The sequence below is a fragment of the Alligator mississippiensis genome, chromosome 2, assembly GCF_030867095.1.
Source record: "Alligator mississippiensis isolate rAllMis1 chromosome 2, rAllMis1, whole genome shotgun sequence".
Classification (NCBI taxonomy): Eukaryota; Metazoa; Chordata; order Crocodylia; family Alligatoridae; genus Alligator; species Alligator mississippiensis.
In genome coordinates this window covers 186,528,722-186,542,849 of record NC_081825.1, presented here as the reverse complement: position 1 = coordinate 186,542,849, position 14,128 = coordinate 186,528,722, and the positions used below count along the sequence as shown (strand labels likewise).

At 48.7% G+C, this 14,128-nt stretch overlaps 1 protein-coding gene across 5 annotated transcripts in view; it reads right to left on the bottom strand.

Annotated features, from left to right (window-relative positions):
- BRSK2 (BR serine/threonine kinase 2) overlaps positions 1–13,913 on the bottom strand; it is a 490,223-nt gene extending 476,310 nt beyond the window's left edge. For 3 of the 5 annotated variants that reach the window (XM_059722574.1, XM_059722576.1, XM_059722577.1), the window contains exons 1-2: positions 13,797–13,913; positions 9,577–9,879 (exon numbers count right to left, since the gene is read on the bottom strand). In XM_059722574.1, coding sequence (XP_059578557.1) covers positions 9,577–9,613 — 37 coding nt within the window. In that variant the 5' untranslated portion in view covers positions 9,614–9,879; positions 13,797–13,913. The remainder of the gene's footprint in view (positions 1–9,576; positions 9,880–13,796) is intronic. The other 2 variants (XM_059722579.1, XM_059722580.1) reach the window with 1 other exon arrangement.
- Positions 13,914–14,128: the final 215 nt, after the last annotated feature.

Sequence of the window (14,128 nt, the reverse complement as noted above, 5' to 3'; positions counted from 1 at the left end):
TTTAACTGCTTGACCTAGAGGACTGTGTTCTAGTAAACTCATCACCTCTAATGTGGAACTGCCAATATAGATAGGGAGAAAGACCTGTCCTTTCCTAGCTGGGTTAACACTCAGCTACAAGGAAGTGTTAATTAACGTATGCTGCACAGCTGTAGGGGGATTGCCTCTATTGGCAAGATTCTCAACTGGTGTAAATTGGCATAGAAACTCTGATTTTAATCCAAATAAAACCATTTAACAGCAGCTAAAAGCTGCCCCCCTGTTTTCAATGTGTTACACCTTAATAATGTGTCTTCCCACCCACTTTTAAAATATTGTCTGTAAGAAAGTAGATAAATTAAAAATGAAGCATTCTGGGTTTGATTTCTGGAATAATTTTTGTGCAGCATAAATGGCCAATTATTTGTCTACATTGCCATTGGCATGTCCAGGTGTATTCAGGTTATCTACACCGTATTAACAGCAAGGCACAGGAAAACAAACAGGTATGAAAACCTACAGCTTTTGAATATTGTACCCTTAAAGTCTCAATAGCATCCAGTTCTAAACTATAACTGTGGGCAGAGAGACCATATATATTCGCTTTGAAGTGAAGATCAGAATGAAAGGAAAAGCTGAGAAACTGGTCGTTATTATTTGTGTACATTCCTATTGATATGGATCCCAATTTATTCCTGGTTAGGCTGTGTACTTCATTGTGCACACTGGTGCTAATCCACACTGTTCATTACAGGGTGTCAATATTCCAAGAATCAACACTATGTCTGGAGTAGTGGTGACAGCTTGTTAAGGTTCACACATTTGACTATGAATAGATGAAAGAAAGTCTCCACCAGAACTCCAGTTAATGTGGAAAAAAAAACCCTCAAAGCCCTCAGGATCCATTTAGGTATTTTGTTTCCACTGGAGGTATGTAGTTTTCTACTGCTCAGACTATACAATAGCCTTGGACAGTCTTCAAAATCTCTTTTTGAAAAATGTTTGGACACCTCTGGATTTTTGAATAATCAAACGGTTGTTTATTTCATTTGTTCATATTCAGTTAAATCCTATTTATCTGCACCCCTTTGATCTGAAATGCACTTCTTTGAATCTAGGTTATGTCCCTCTGGTGTGAATTACTTATACAATAACTCTTTCAATTATTTGAAGCCCTGTTTATCCAAATGGTTTGATGTCCCAGAAACATTTTGAATAAACAAGGCTATGCTGTCATTGGATGTATCAGATATCTTTGGGGATGCATATAGAATGATTTCCTTGACCTTATTCTATATCATACTCTGCTAATATAAACAGGCAATATAAACTAAGCAGCATAGTTAATTTATTGGCTAATTAAGCATGGTATTGTCTTCAGTGCATTGTTTTGCATCCCCATTAATGCTTTGTTTTAGTTTTCTTTTTCTGTTTAAAACAGCAAATCCTGAGTAGCTCACTCAAGAAGAACCCCTAGAGAAGCCAGTACAAATGTTTCCTAAGAATTAAGTAAAAAAGAGAAAGTATCTCAGATTCTGGGTCAAGTACTACCATACTCCTGAAATATAGCATAGCTGACCTTCGGGGAGCAAAATCCAGGATATATTCCTGGATGCTTCTCAAACTTCCGGAACTGCAAGTTGATGCTAAAACAGATTTAGAAAAGACAAGGCTGACAGAGACAGTAATGCCTAGCCTTACTTCCCTACCTATGTTCCCCTTGTGGGATGAGGTCATCTCTCTGATTCATTTAACAACAAGGCGTGGTAGGTAAGTAAAGGAGACCGAGTGTGGGACCAGCTGGAGACCAAACTCCAGTCATCCACCAGCATTGCTCTGTAACAGATGCACTGACTGTTCTGAGTGCAGCACTACAAGAACATGGTGCCAGGCAGTATTGCTCTCTGTCCTCTCAGCAAGCACAGCAGGATGCTACCCAGTGCAATATGGGACCAATTTCTGCAAATTCAGGACTTAAGTCCAGTTTCAGGGAGACTCTGGGGATACTGGGACACAAACCTGAAATTTGAGACTGTACTAGAAAATGTCAGGCAATTGTTCACTTTACATGCAAGGAAGCATTCACACGAACCATGTGAAATTGTGTGGTTTCATTTGAACTGCTGAAACCCCTACCAGTAGAGCACTCTACAAGCATTCAGTTTTCAGGACAGGAGACATACAAACAGCCTGTGCTGGCAACAACCTGCAGCCCAGGGGCCCCTGTGTACACATCCTGGCATGCTTGGTGGGCTGCTTGGGCTGCCAGAGATTGACAAAAAGCAGCTGAATATATAGAACAGCACTAAATGGTTGGCAGCCACAGGAGACCACCTTCCCTCCCACCCCCTTTCACAACAGTCTCTGGGGATAGTGGGACACAAACCTGAAATTTGAGACTGTGCTAGAAAATGGCCTCTCTCCCTTCTCCAAGGCTTCCAGAGAAGAGATCTGGAGTGGAGCCCCTCTCTCTTGTTAGTTGCAAATATATAACTTTCTGTACCTGCACCCTGCCATTGATTCCTGCCTCTCACATGCAAACCCATGGACCAAGAGTTGCACCAAGTCCTCATCATTGCCCTACACAACTCTTGCCAGAGGCATTGGGGGATTTCATGTGCTTGTCAGAAATTGACCCGTAAGTTGCTCATGCCCATAAGTTGCTTCCTCCACAGGGCTCAGAAGCCTGAACTACCACAGCGGGCCACTTACCAGACTCTATGACCACCAAGCATCCTGGATGCAGCCAACTACTTCCACAACAAAGACTAGGTCCTCCTGGATACCTTATTGTCTGTGTTGCTGTGGGAGAAACTCCAGATCATTGAACGGTGCTTCAGGGCCCATGAGACAAGCGGTGACTGGTGGGAGTACATTGTCCTGAGCACCTGGGATGGCAGGCAGCAGCTGCAGATCTTCTGCAGGTGTTGGACCACATGGACATTGTCAAGCTGGCCCCTCATATGGAGCAGTAGAATGTCAATGTAGCCCACGCCAGGTTAGCACCAGCTTCTGCTTGGCGGCCTTCCCCAGCTGTGTGTAGAGCATCAACGTTGCACACATCCACAGCTTCTGACTTCCCAAATGCTCCATGGAGTTCATCAACAGCAAGAACTTATTCTCTGTTGTGCTGCAGGGATTTTGAGGACCACTACTGCCACTTAATTCCCAGCTTTGGGTGGGGAAGCAGTGCCTGCAACTCTACCCTCCCCCAGTTGATAGAGAACAGACAGTATGTCCCTGTGGCCCCTAGCATCAAGGTTAGTGGCGTCCTTATCTCACCCCTCATCACTGGGGACCAGGCCTACCCTCTCCTCCCTTGGCTTGTGACACATGGATTGCAGGAAGAAGCACTTCAACCACTGCCTCAGCAGGTCCCATGTGACCATTGAGCATAGCTTCATCCACCTCATGGTGCACTGGAGGGCTCTGGCTATATGCCTCAACACACCTGAAGAGAACTTGCTACACTTCAATCCCTTCTGCCTATGTCTAATCTCTGAGGTTAGTGGGGAAATAGTTCATGAGGCCTGGGAGGTACAGCATGACAACAAAGCATGATGCTCAGATGCAATCCATGGCATGCATTTGCAAGGCATCCATGCCCAGGGTAAACCAGCCAGCAGAGAATCCTGGTCAGGGGAGCCCTGGCAGATTATCCCCTAGTACACTAGGATATGGGGTAGCACTTGGAGGACTAGGGTGGGTAAGGCTCAGTGGGACTGGAAACTCTAACCAACCAAATGCCAGTCTTGGGTGGGAGAACTGTACACCAAGCTGCTCCTGTCCAATTTCACCATCCGCAGTGTTGATGGAACCACTCTTCCCTGGGGCATTGCAAGGGGGCTGGGGTCAAGGAAGCCCTGCCCAGCTGAACACTGCCTTGTCTGGACATGGGAGAATACAAGGCAGGAACAAATCATGCCTCAGTTTACCTTTTTCAGTAGCAAAATACGAGTTTCTTTAATAAAAACCATTGAACATTAAACTGTCCCTCTTCCCTTTGTGCAAAACTACAAAAGTAATGTGTTGGCAGGGAAGGGTGAGATAACTTGGAAGGGTGGGTATGATAGGAAACCAAGAGCATGCCAATGGGGCAGCACTCTTCACAAAAAGCAAGAAACGACTTGGGTGGGGAGAGAGGGGAGGCTACATGTCCCAATGCTCTAAGTTCCTGGCTCCAGACTGAAGACTACGCACATCTCAGTGTAGGTGGAGATCAAGTAGGTAACCCTTTGTCCCATACATCTGGGGGTACAGCAAGAGTTGGCTCCATTGCTGGATGCTTTACACTCCAAAATAGGGGTTGCCAGATCTCTCTCCACTCTGGGGCTGGAGCAGTTCCAATGACCAGGACTACAGTCCCAGGGACAAGACCTGCTCCCCACTGTGGGTCATGGGTATGGCAGGGGGAGAACTGACTGCAACAGTCTGGCACAACAGGGTTATGAGCTGTGGTCAGGCCCTTGAGCTTAGTGGTCCCATGCCTTGCAGGACCGTCCTAATATCACTTTGGGGGTCTGCAGATCAGGTGGCAGAGCAGGAGGGGGGTAGCTGCCAGGACTGTTGGTCAGATAGCTGTAATTAGGAGGACTGTGGTGTCCAAGACAATTCCTGTTCTGCTGCTCTCCCTCAACCCCTGGAGATGGTATAGCCAATTGCCCTTCTTGCCACCAGTTGTCCAGGTCCTGGAGTCTCTGGCCCCACCACTCCTGTCCCTGGTCCTTCTCCTGCTTCCCATGCCACTAATCAAGGCACCAACCCTTCCTGCTCTGCCTCCAGGGGTGCCACATTCAGGACCCCTGTTTCCATTTTGGGATAGATCCCCCACAGTGGGGATTGCCATGGTGACTGGGGCTGGGCAGATGCCTCTCTCACTGTGAAGCAAGGTGGGGCATGTCTCTGTGACCAGGTGCTCAGTGCACCTGTCATTTTAAGAGAGTGTGGCTGCCTGAGAAGCAGCCCATAGGTGTGGCAGGTAGCTGATTAGAGAGTCACCTAGCTGGGAGAGGGCTGGGCTTAGCTGGGAGATAAGCCTAAACCCTGAAGGCAGTAGGCAGTCTAGCCCTGAGTGTCACAAGGAGAGGAGCTCCTGGCAGCAGGGCTGTATTGGGGCTCTGGAGAGTGGCAGACCTGGGGTAAGTAATCTAGAAGCTAGGGACCAGAGATGGCTTCAAGAAGCAACCTAGGGGCCAGGAGCCTAGAGAGAGGCTGTGTGTGTGGAACCAGAAGGGTCCAGAGGCCCAGAGAGGGGCTGAGTGAGAAAGGTGAACATCAATGACTAATAACACCTATGAGTCATGGCATGTGGTGTAGGGGTGGATTGGAGCCATGCAATTAGCCCTTAGGATGATGACCATAGGTACCTTGTGGTTATTAAATGATGATCAAGATTGGGAAGCTCTGGGGCAACCTGATTTACATAAATAACAATAAACATCAATGTGCGGCAGGTGAGAGAAGAGGTGACTGCCCAAAGACAGCAAGGGCTGAAGGAATTTTAGGGTCTTCATAGCTGCCCCTGGAGATGGTACCCCATAACAGTCTCCCAGGGAAAAAGCAGTGATGCTACTCTAGAATGTCATAGGTTGCCACAAAAGAAACCAGGACCCTGCCCATGTACTCTCTCTCCTGCCCTGGGATGCTGCCAGGTTGGCCAAAGTGCAGATAGCCTTCTCAAGATACTGTGTAGCCATTTCCACTGCCTAGTCTTGCACCTTGGTAGACCAGCTGAAGGCATCTGTCACCCTCATGATGTCCCCTCCTCTGCATCTGCATCTCTCCTCATGTCAGTTCTGAAGCTTGTGGTACCAGAAGTTAGTGCCTTGAGCATCTCCTCTTTGTTGCACTGTCTTCTGTCCTGGACAGTTCTTATCCATTCTGCAACTGTGCAGTAGCTCATCCTTGAGCCTTAATCATGACCTCCGTGTTTTCTCCCCTCCATTGTTCCTGGCAATGGAGGCAAGTAACACTGTGGCTTTGTAAAATATATTCAGAAAACATAGGGTTTAACTGTGGAAGTTTTGCCCTCCTGCTGTATTTCAGGCAACAAATCCCTTAGTACAGGAGCTAGAAATGCCAAAACTCCCATATGCTTGGTCTCCCTGGAGGTCCAGGGACTGGAAGGGCTGCCTAGCAGGGTAAAGGTGGGTGGGATGCTCCCAAGACAGGCAGGCACTTGCTCCTTTCATTGCTCTGTCCCATGGACATGGGGTCCTGCTGGGATTCAAGGCTTCCCAGAAACATACTACCCTCTTGCAGGCCAAACTATCCAACCCCCTCCCCTATCATTGTAGAAGTGGTACTTTCTTCCCAACATTTCCATGGCGAAAAGGCACCCAGTACCAGAGGCAGGAGCTTTATTATTGTGCCGGGGGGGGGGAGGGGGGCTACTCTCTCTATGCTCTACTTGTTCTTCAGGAAATGGTGCCCCAAAGGGTTTATGAGTCTGGGGGGGAGGGTGCACATCCTTTGATGGCAAGACTGAAAGGCTAGGGATCCCTCTCAATATAATAATAAGGTCTGAGTGCTAGCTATGGCTCAGATGATGAACTGACCCCCCCAAGACACATCGTCCATTGTGGCAATCATTGATGCAGCGCTCACCTTATGAACATCCCACTGAGCAAGTTTTACATCCACCCACCATGCCCCAAGCATGGCCCTGCCAGTCACTGCCCTCAGCTGCCATGCTTAGTTCCTATGCTTACTGTTAAGGGGGGGGGGGGGGGGGAAGGAGAAGGAACTATCTAATCTGTGTCCCTACTCCTGAGCCACTGCAAGCTCCCTGTGAGCTACTCTGCTACCAATATGTCTTGATGTGGCAGGGAGAGCTGGACCTTGTGGGAATGAGTTGATACGTGTTTTCTTGGGGTCTGGAAAAGGGAAGTGGCGAGATGTATTTTCAGGGAAAAGATCAGGGCTGCATTGGGTCTTGATAATTCAGTGACTGTTTCCACTTCAAGACTCACAGGCATGGACATTGCTGTAGGATTGAGGAATAGACCACTCAAGTGTTGCCTGCAAAACTCACCAGGACCTTTCATAGATTTCATAGATATTCAGGCTGGAAGGGACCCCAAAGGATTAGAGTCCAGCCCCTTGCCCCAGGGGCAGGAAGTCAGAAGGGATCATAGGATCCCAGCAAGATAAACATCCAAATGTGTCTTGAAGGCATTCAAAGCAGGTGCTTGAACCACCTCTGGCGGCAGTCTATTCCAAACCTTGGGGGCTCCAACAGTAATGAAGTTCTTCCTTATGTCCAGTCTGAATTGGTCACAGTGGAGTTTGTGACTTTTTGATCTTGTCATCCCTTGGGGCGCTCTGGTGAACAGACGTTCCCTCAGATGCTGGTGAACACCCCTGATAAACTTGTAGGTAGCCACCAGATCGCCCCTGAGCCTGCGTTTTTCCAGGCTGAAGAGTCCCATGGCTCTCAGCCTCTCATCATAAGGTCTGTTTTCCTGACCTGATTATGCGTGTGGCTCTCCTCTGCACTCTCTCAAGCTTCTCCACATCCTTTTTTAAATTGTGGAGCCCAAAACTGGACGCAGTACTCCAGCTGTGGCCTCACCAAGGCTGAGTAAAACGGGAGAATGATGTCCTAGGATTTGCTTGAGAAGCATCTATGGATGCAAGCCAGCATTTTGCTCACTTTACTAGCAGCAGCATCACACTGAAGCCTCATGTTCATCTTGTGGTCAATCATGACCCCCAAGTCCCTTTCATCTGTAGTGCTAACCAGCATAGCACTGCCGAGCCTATAAGCATGCTGCAGGTTTTTCCTCCCAAGGTGAAGAACCTTGCATTTCAGTGTTAAACAGCATCAGGTTCTCATCCACCCATTTCACGAGCCTGTCAAAATCTGCCTTGATCACCCTCCTTGACCTCAGATTGACCCCTCCTTCAGCACTGGCTAGTTGTGCCTTTTTTCTCCCATGGGACTCTTCCCTTCTCCCCTGTGCCTTTCTTGGCGATGAAGTGGGCTTTAGGAGGGATGCATGATCTTTGGGTCACCAGGGCCAGTGGGGGTCCAGCTGGGACCACCCATCAGTGGGATACAGGGGAGGCCAGGGAATATTGATTAAGACCATTGATGGATTTGGAGGGAGGAAGAACCACACTTCCCACTGCACTGGACAGGGAAGCAGGGTGGAGTGGGGGTGATTCCAGTGTTTGCGGGGGGGCGGGGCAGGGAAGGGATTGGTCTGCTCTTCTGAGCAACAAAGGATGGCATTGAAGGATACTCATGGTGCTGTGACTGGTCCTGAATTATTTTCTCCCTTGTTGACTGATGTGGTGCAAAATGCCCAAAGATGTGGGCTGGGTGGCTCTGGTTGATCTTAGAGAAAAGGGCCAAGGGAGGTAGGATCTGACCAGTATTGATTGAATGTACAGTCATTAGCATCATGGGCCACATGCATTGTCCACCTAGGGTGGAAGCATAATACTGCCCCACCCCCAGTTCTCCATGCACTTGGGGATGCAGACAGAAGTGACAGTTTTTGAGTGATCCAGCCCCTGAAAGCACTCTACAGCCATGACTTAACAGATGTACATGGCTTCAGAGTACTTTAAAAATAACTAATTGCATGAAAAATTAGTCCTGGTTAAATCAGGTATTACATTAAGGTGCTGAAAAGCAGAGTGCCTTACATAGCTTCTGTTCCCTCCTGGGTTGAGTTTTTGGGGGAGGGGGCAGGGCTGGACTGGTACCCAGGCCCACCTCCCAGGCTGTCAGGGGGAAGGAGAGAGAGCTGCTGAAAAGCCAGAGCTAGGGGAGGGGGCAGGGAATGGAGCCCCCTTGTCTTGAAGCCCCACTAGTTACCCCTCATCTTGCATCCCCTCCAGCTACCCCAACTGGGGTATTGGGGCAGCCAGGTTGGGCCGTGAGATGAGGGGCCCCCATTGCACCACTCTTAGCTGCTCTATGTCCAGAGCTGATAGGGATGGGTGTGGGGAATGGAGCTCCCTCATCTCATGGGCCCAACTTGGCTCCCCCCAGTACCCTAGCTGTGGTACCTGGGGTGGGCCCATGAGGCATGAGGGCCCCATTCCCAGCTCTCCCCCCCCTCTCCAGCTCTGGCCATTCAGCAGCTGGGAGCCCCCTTGCTGACAGCCCCAGAGCTGGGGGGGGAGGGTGAGGCTGGGGGTGCTGAGGGAAGGCAGCTTGGCAGCTTCCTGGAAGGCTGCTGGAGAGCTCCTGCCTGCTGGCCAGGCTGCCTGCCTCCCCCTCCTTGCTCTGACCCAATAGCTGTTGGGTTGGGGGAGCGGGCACTATAACTCGGTGCTTTATGTAAAGTGCCATGAGTTAGATCAGCACCCTAACATCTGTTTGCACCCTGGAACATTCCCTTTAGGGGCTGGAGTCAGGGGTCCTGACTAAAAAGGTACCCAGTACCAGTCACAACAGGGGTGGGGTGCACCCAAACACCTTCAGGCGACAATCTTGGATGAGCTATGGGGTCCTCTGTGCTGCTCCTACCCTGCTGTCCTGTCTCTGGGTCTGGACCATAAATGGCCACCACCCAAAGTGGTAGGGCTTTCCCATACACCTGGATCCCTATCATGTCCAATAAGTGCAGCATAGAGCCATACCTTTCTGCTGCAGGCTCTGGCTCAGCAGTATCACCATCTCAGCTAGAACCAAGAGGAAGGGTAAGTGCTGTTCAGGTCCCCAGGCCGGGACCAGGAAGAGGAGTGCGTTCTCTTCTGCTCCCCATGCTGTGACCAGAAGTGGAAGGTGGTCTGTGTGTCAGTGGCAGGGGCTATGAGAAGCTGCCAGAAGGTATTCTGGTTCCTTTCCTCTTCGGCCCTGACAAAGGAAACAGTGTCACCAGGCACAGGGCATTCCCCAGATTCATGGGGGTCAAGTTCTGTTGGTATTCATCACAGGGCCACCTGTGACATGGACAGCATGGCATCAGAGTTCATGTCTTGCATTTCAATCACCACACAGTCTGAGGTGCCCCCTGCTGCTGTCCCCAGCTGGAGTAGTTGGAGGGGAAGAGAGCAAGGTGGGGGGAAAGCATGTACTACCCCCAGGCTCACTCTTTCCAGGATCACACTACCCACTTTCCCCAACAAGGCTAGCCTCACATATGCCAAGCCCTGGGTCAGGTACCTGCCAGCTACAAACAACCAACCATGCCAAGCCCACCCAAGCCCCCAACTCACCAGTCACCTCTCAACTGGCCTGAACCAGTCCATCCATACCTCACCCCAGACCTGAAATGCCAGAACTGGCTCCCACCCACTAAGGGTAGGGCCATGTCATGGTCTGTGTCCACATGTCTTTGGTTCTAGGGTTTTGGGTCTGGATTTATGTGGTGGGGTCCTGGGTCTGTTCCAGTCTTGGGGGTCTTTTTGTTTGTGTGTGGGTCTTGGGGCTTTGAGACTGCATCTTATGGTTGTTGAAGTGTGGGGGTCTGGCCCTATGTCTCAGGGGTCCTGAGGTCTGCATTCTATACTGTTGTTTCAGTACCTCCTCTTCCCTGCCTTTCCTCCCCATTTCTCCCTGAAACCTGGAGGGCAGTATGTGGATGGTGAGAGGGGCTGAGCTTTCTTGGTCCTGAGGCAGCTAGGGGGCAGAGTTTTCTCCATGCTTGGCTGGGGCAGTGGAGTGCAACCAGAGTGTTTCCCTTGTTGGAAAAGAGACAGGGGCTGGAACAATGTAGTCTGGGATGTTGGAGGGCAGGAAAATGACTCCTATCAATAGAGGAAGTGTACTGGTTCAATGAACATTTGTAGAAGCTCTATCATGTGTGCCATTTTTAGTGCAGAGGAAGCATTTTGACTACTTATATACCTAGCATTTCTACTGGTGAAGCTGCAAGTGTATCAGTATAAATGTAATGCTTGTACACACCTATAACAGGGGACCTTTGCCCTTTTATTGTAAGAAGCCAGGGGGAGGGGGAAAGGGGCAAATACAACTGGCACAGTCCATTTAAAAAAGTAGGATTTCTGTGGCCTAGAGTGGTGGAGACTCAAAGGAGGAAAAGACAGCTGCAGGGACCATGAAGGAGAAGTCCTATATGGCAAGCAGTGAAAAAGACTAGATAAAGTCCCTGAAATTGTCAGTAGCCCTGCACTGAGGAGGGGCTGAACTCAGAAGGGATTGTAGTCAAAGGGCAAGTAGCTATCAGGGCTGCAGGGACTAATAAGGAACCCCTGTGTTCAGACTGGACAATAGGTCCCCTGAGCAGACCAAAAAGGGACAAGAATTCATGTGCTTTCTGGCTGGGAGTGCCCACAGGAGCAGTATTTTCTTTGGATTTAAGCTAGTAAATGCCAGAGGCCCACAAGTGGCTGGGAAAGAAGGTTTGGAGGCCACATTGTAGACTCCTTAAAGTGCCCTTTGAGTTTAGCCCCTTAGAGACAGAGTTTAACCCCTTTGAGGCCAGGGGGCCAATGGTCCAGAATATAGGCTGTGGGGTTTAAAGTTCCAGCCACGCAGCAGTTGCTGAGAAGCCAAGGCCAGAATAAGGCAGCCCCAGGTTAAAAGGTAGCAGCCAGAGTAAGTAGGCCAAGACCAAGAGGGTCAAGTTTTAAACAAGTAAAATGGGTGGAGCTGGGTGGCCCAAAGGAAAAAGATACCACTCCAAGGCTCCCGATGCCTCTAGTAGAAGTGGTTATTCCATTGAGGCAAGACACAGGGTGTTGGTATGGAAGAGCTGGAGTGGGGGCAGACTAGCCAGTGACTGGGTGTTGCTACCATCGGGCATGGCTAGTTCTGTCCTAACACCCTTTACTGTAGCAGAGCCAGGCAGCCCCATTCTTCTCCCTGAGGTCTTTCACTCACTCTCACTGACACCAGCTTGTTAAAATTACTTGTGTTCAGTTGCCTTCTCAGCTGTCAGCTAGGATCTGTCTTCTTTTTTATGCTCTGCTTTTGGCAGAGCAGTATTCAGCAGTCCTCAATCATTCTTCCTTAGGGATGTCAATCATGGCTATTTGTTATATGCATCCTGTTGACTTGAGGTCTTTGAGGACCAAGAGATCTGCCTGGACCTTAAGAAGTATAAGGCCTGGATAAGAGATGAGGCTCTGTGAAAGCCTGAGGACTATGAACCATAGGGAACTCAGGGACTACGAGTTCCACAGGATCCTTAAGGATCAAACATGATTCTTAAGGTTTAGGAGAGCCTTGCAAGGGAATAAAGTACTATATACTATAGCATAAACCATTTTTTAAAAGTGTTTCTTAATGTGTCTTTTTCTTCCAATGTGTTACATTCAGTCTTTGGGATTTCTACATTGCTGATTTTGATGCCTCATCCTAGTCAGAGATGGGACTAAATATGAGCTTTTCCCATTTCAAAATGAAAGGAAAAAAAAAAAAAAAATGATTCTGACATTTTGGATTTAAAACAAGCAAGCAAACAAAAATGCATTTAAGAAATACAGACAAATTCAGTCTTCTAGAAAGTCAAAATTATTTCAAAATTCCTCTAAGATTGTTTGGGTTAGCCTTGTCAGTAGCTCAGAGGCATTCAGCATTTCTTTACTACTTGACTAGTAAGCCTTCTACAAACTTTTCAACAGGATGATCAGGGTATTGAGGCCAACAGAGCTCCCTGCCTGCCTCTAGACCAGAGGTTCCCAAACTTTGGTCCATGAGCTCCATTCAGGTGGCCCGCAGAAAGGTTGCAGAACAAATTGAGAATATCTGTACTTGTAAGATAAGACTACAGATATTAAAATATGAGTGGCGTGCTTAGATTTGTAGAACAAAAAAAAAAAGTTTATTAAGTGGTCCGCCAAGACCCTCAGCAATTTAAGTGGTCTGTGATTAAAAAAAAAAAAAAAAAGAGGTTGAGGACCACTGCTCTAGACTCCTTTCTATATCCCATATGCCAGTGGAGGGGAATTGGCGAGAGCCACTTCCACTTAGTGATGGCTGGTAACATTTCTGATGGCCAAGAGCTCCCAAATTGATAAAAACACCAAAGCGCACAAAGACAAAGATACAGACACCATTTTTGATTTCCACTGACTTCTTTCTTACAACAATCTCCAGACCATGGGCCAGATCTGGCCCTTGAGGATATGTCATCCAGTCCATAGATCTTCTTGTGAGTCCAAAAATTTGGTGGTGGGAGGCAGTGGCAGCATTAATTGCTGCTCCCCTGCTGTGAAGTTTCTAGACCCCTGGGAGCCCTTCAGGCTGGATGATGTGGCCTTGCATGCTAGATTGTGGTAGCACATAGTGGGACTGCAGCATAGGATCACTCCCTGGCCAGACCAAGAGGTGGAACAGGGCTAGCACCAAGCTACATCCAGTGCATAGGGCTTGGCTAGCAAGCCAGACTGAGTGCAGGATTAGTCCATGAGTGCAGTCTGGACCACAGACCAGCCCATGGCACTTATCTGATCTACAGGGGTCAAAGGGTGAGCACTACTAATCATTCCAGAGTGGAAAATTCAGCCTCATCTGCTCTCTTAGCTATTTCTGAAGGAGATGAGCTCTATTTTACTCTTCACCTCTAGGAAACAGACATCTGGGCAGTATTGCCTAGTGGTAAGACAACTGATGTGCACATGCAGTTTAGGATAGTTTCCCCAAGGAGCAGGAAGGGGTCCAGAGGGGTCTGACATCAGAACTGGATTTAGGAGCCAATGTGGGGACAAGCTAAGTCAAGGATTAACCAGGACCAGACACCAAAGCCAGAACTGAGGTCAAACCAGGATCACAAATAGGGAACTGGAATCAGGGGATACCAAGTGTCTTACTGGAGCTAGAAGCCAGAATCAAAGCCACAAGTCAAACTAAAGATCACCCAGCAGCATACAGACCATCAGAAGCAAGAACTTACCTTTGCATGACAAGGAGACTGCAGGCTAGACCTGGTTTTTAAGAGCTGCAGTGGCTGGGGCCTGCTGCCTGTGGCTTTCAGGGTTTAGCTGCCCTGATTGCCTCGCTCAGCCCAGCTGAGACCAGGGCATTGCTTTGGGCTTGGTGCAGGTGGTGCTTGTTCTGCAGATGACTTTCCCTGATCTCTTGATTCAAACCAGCTAAGTCCAGGATTCAGGGCTGGCCTTATTACACCACTTACCTTGGCATCAAAGAGCTGTATTCTTTTTCATCTCTGTCCTTCACTTTTATCTGTTTCCTCTGTCTAAAACCTCCAAATGCTTCCTTTCAGTC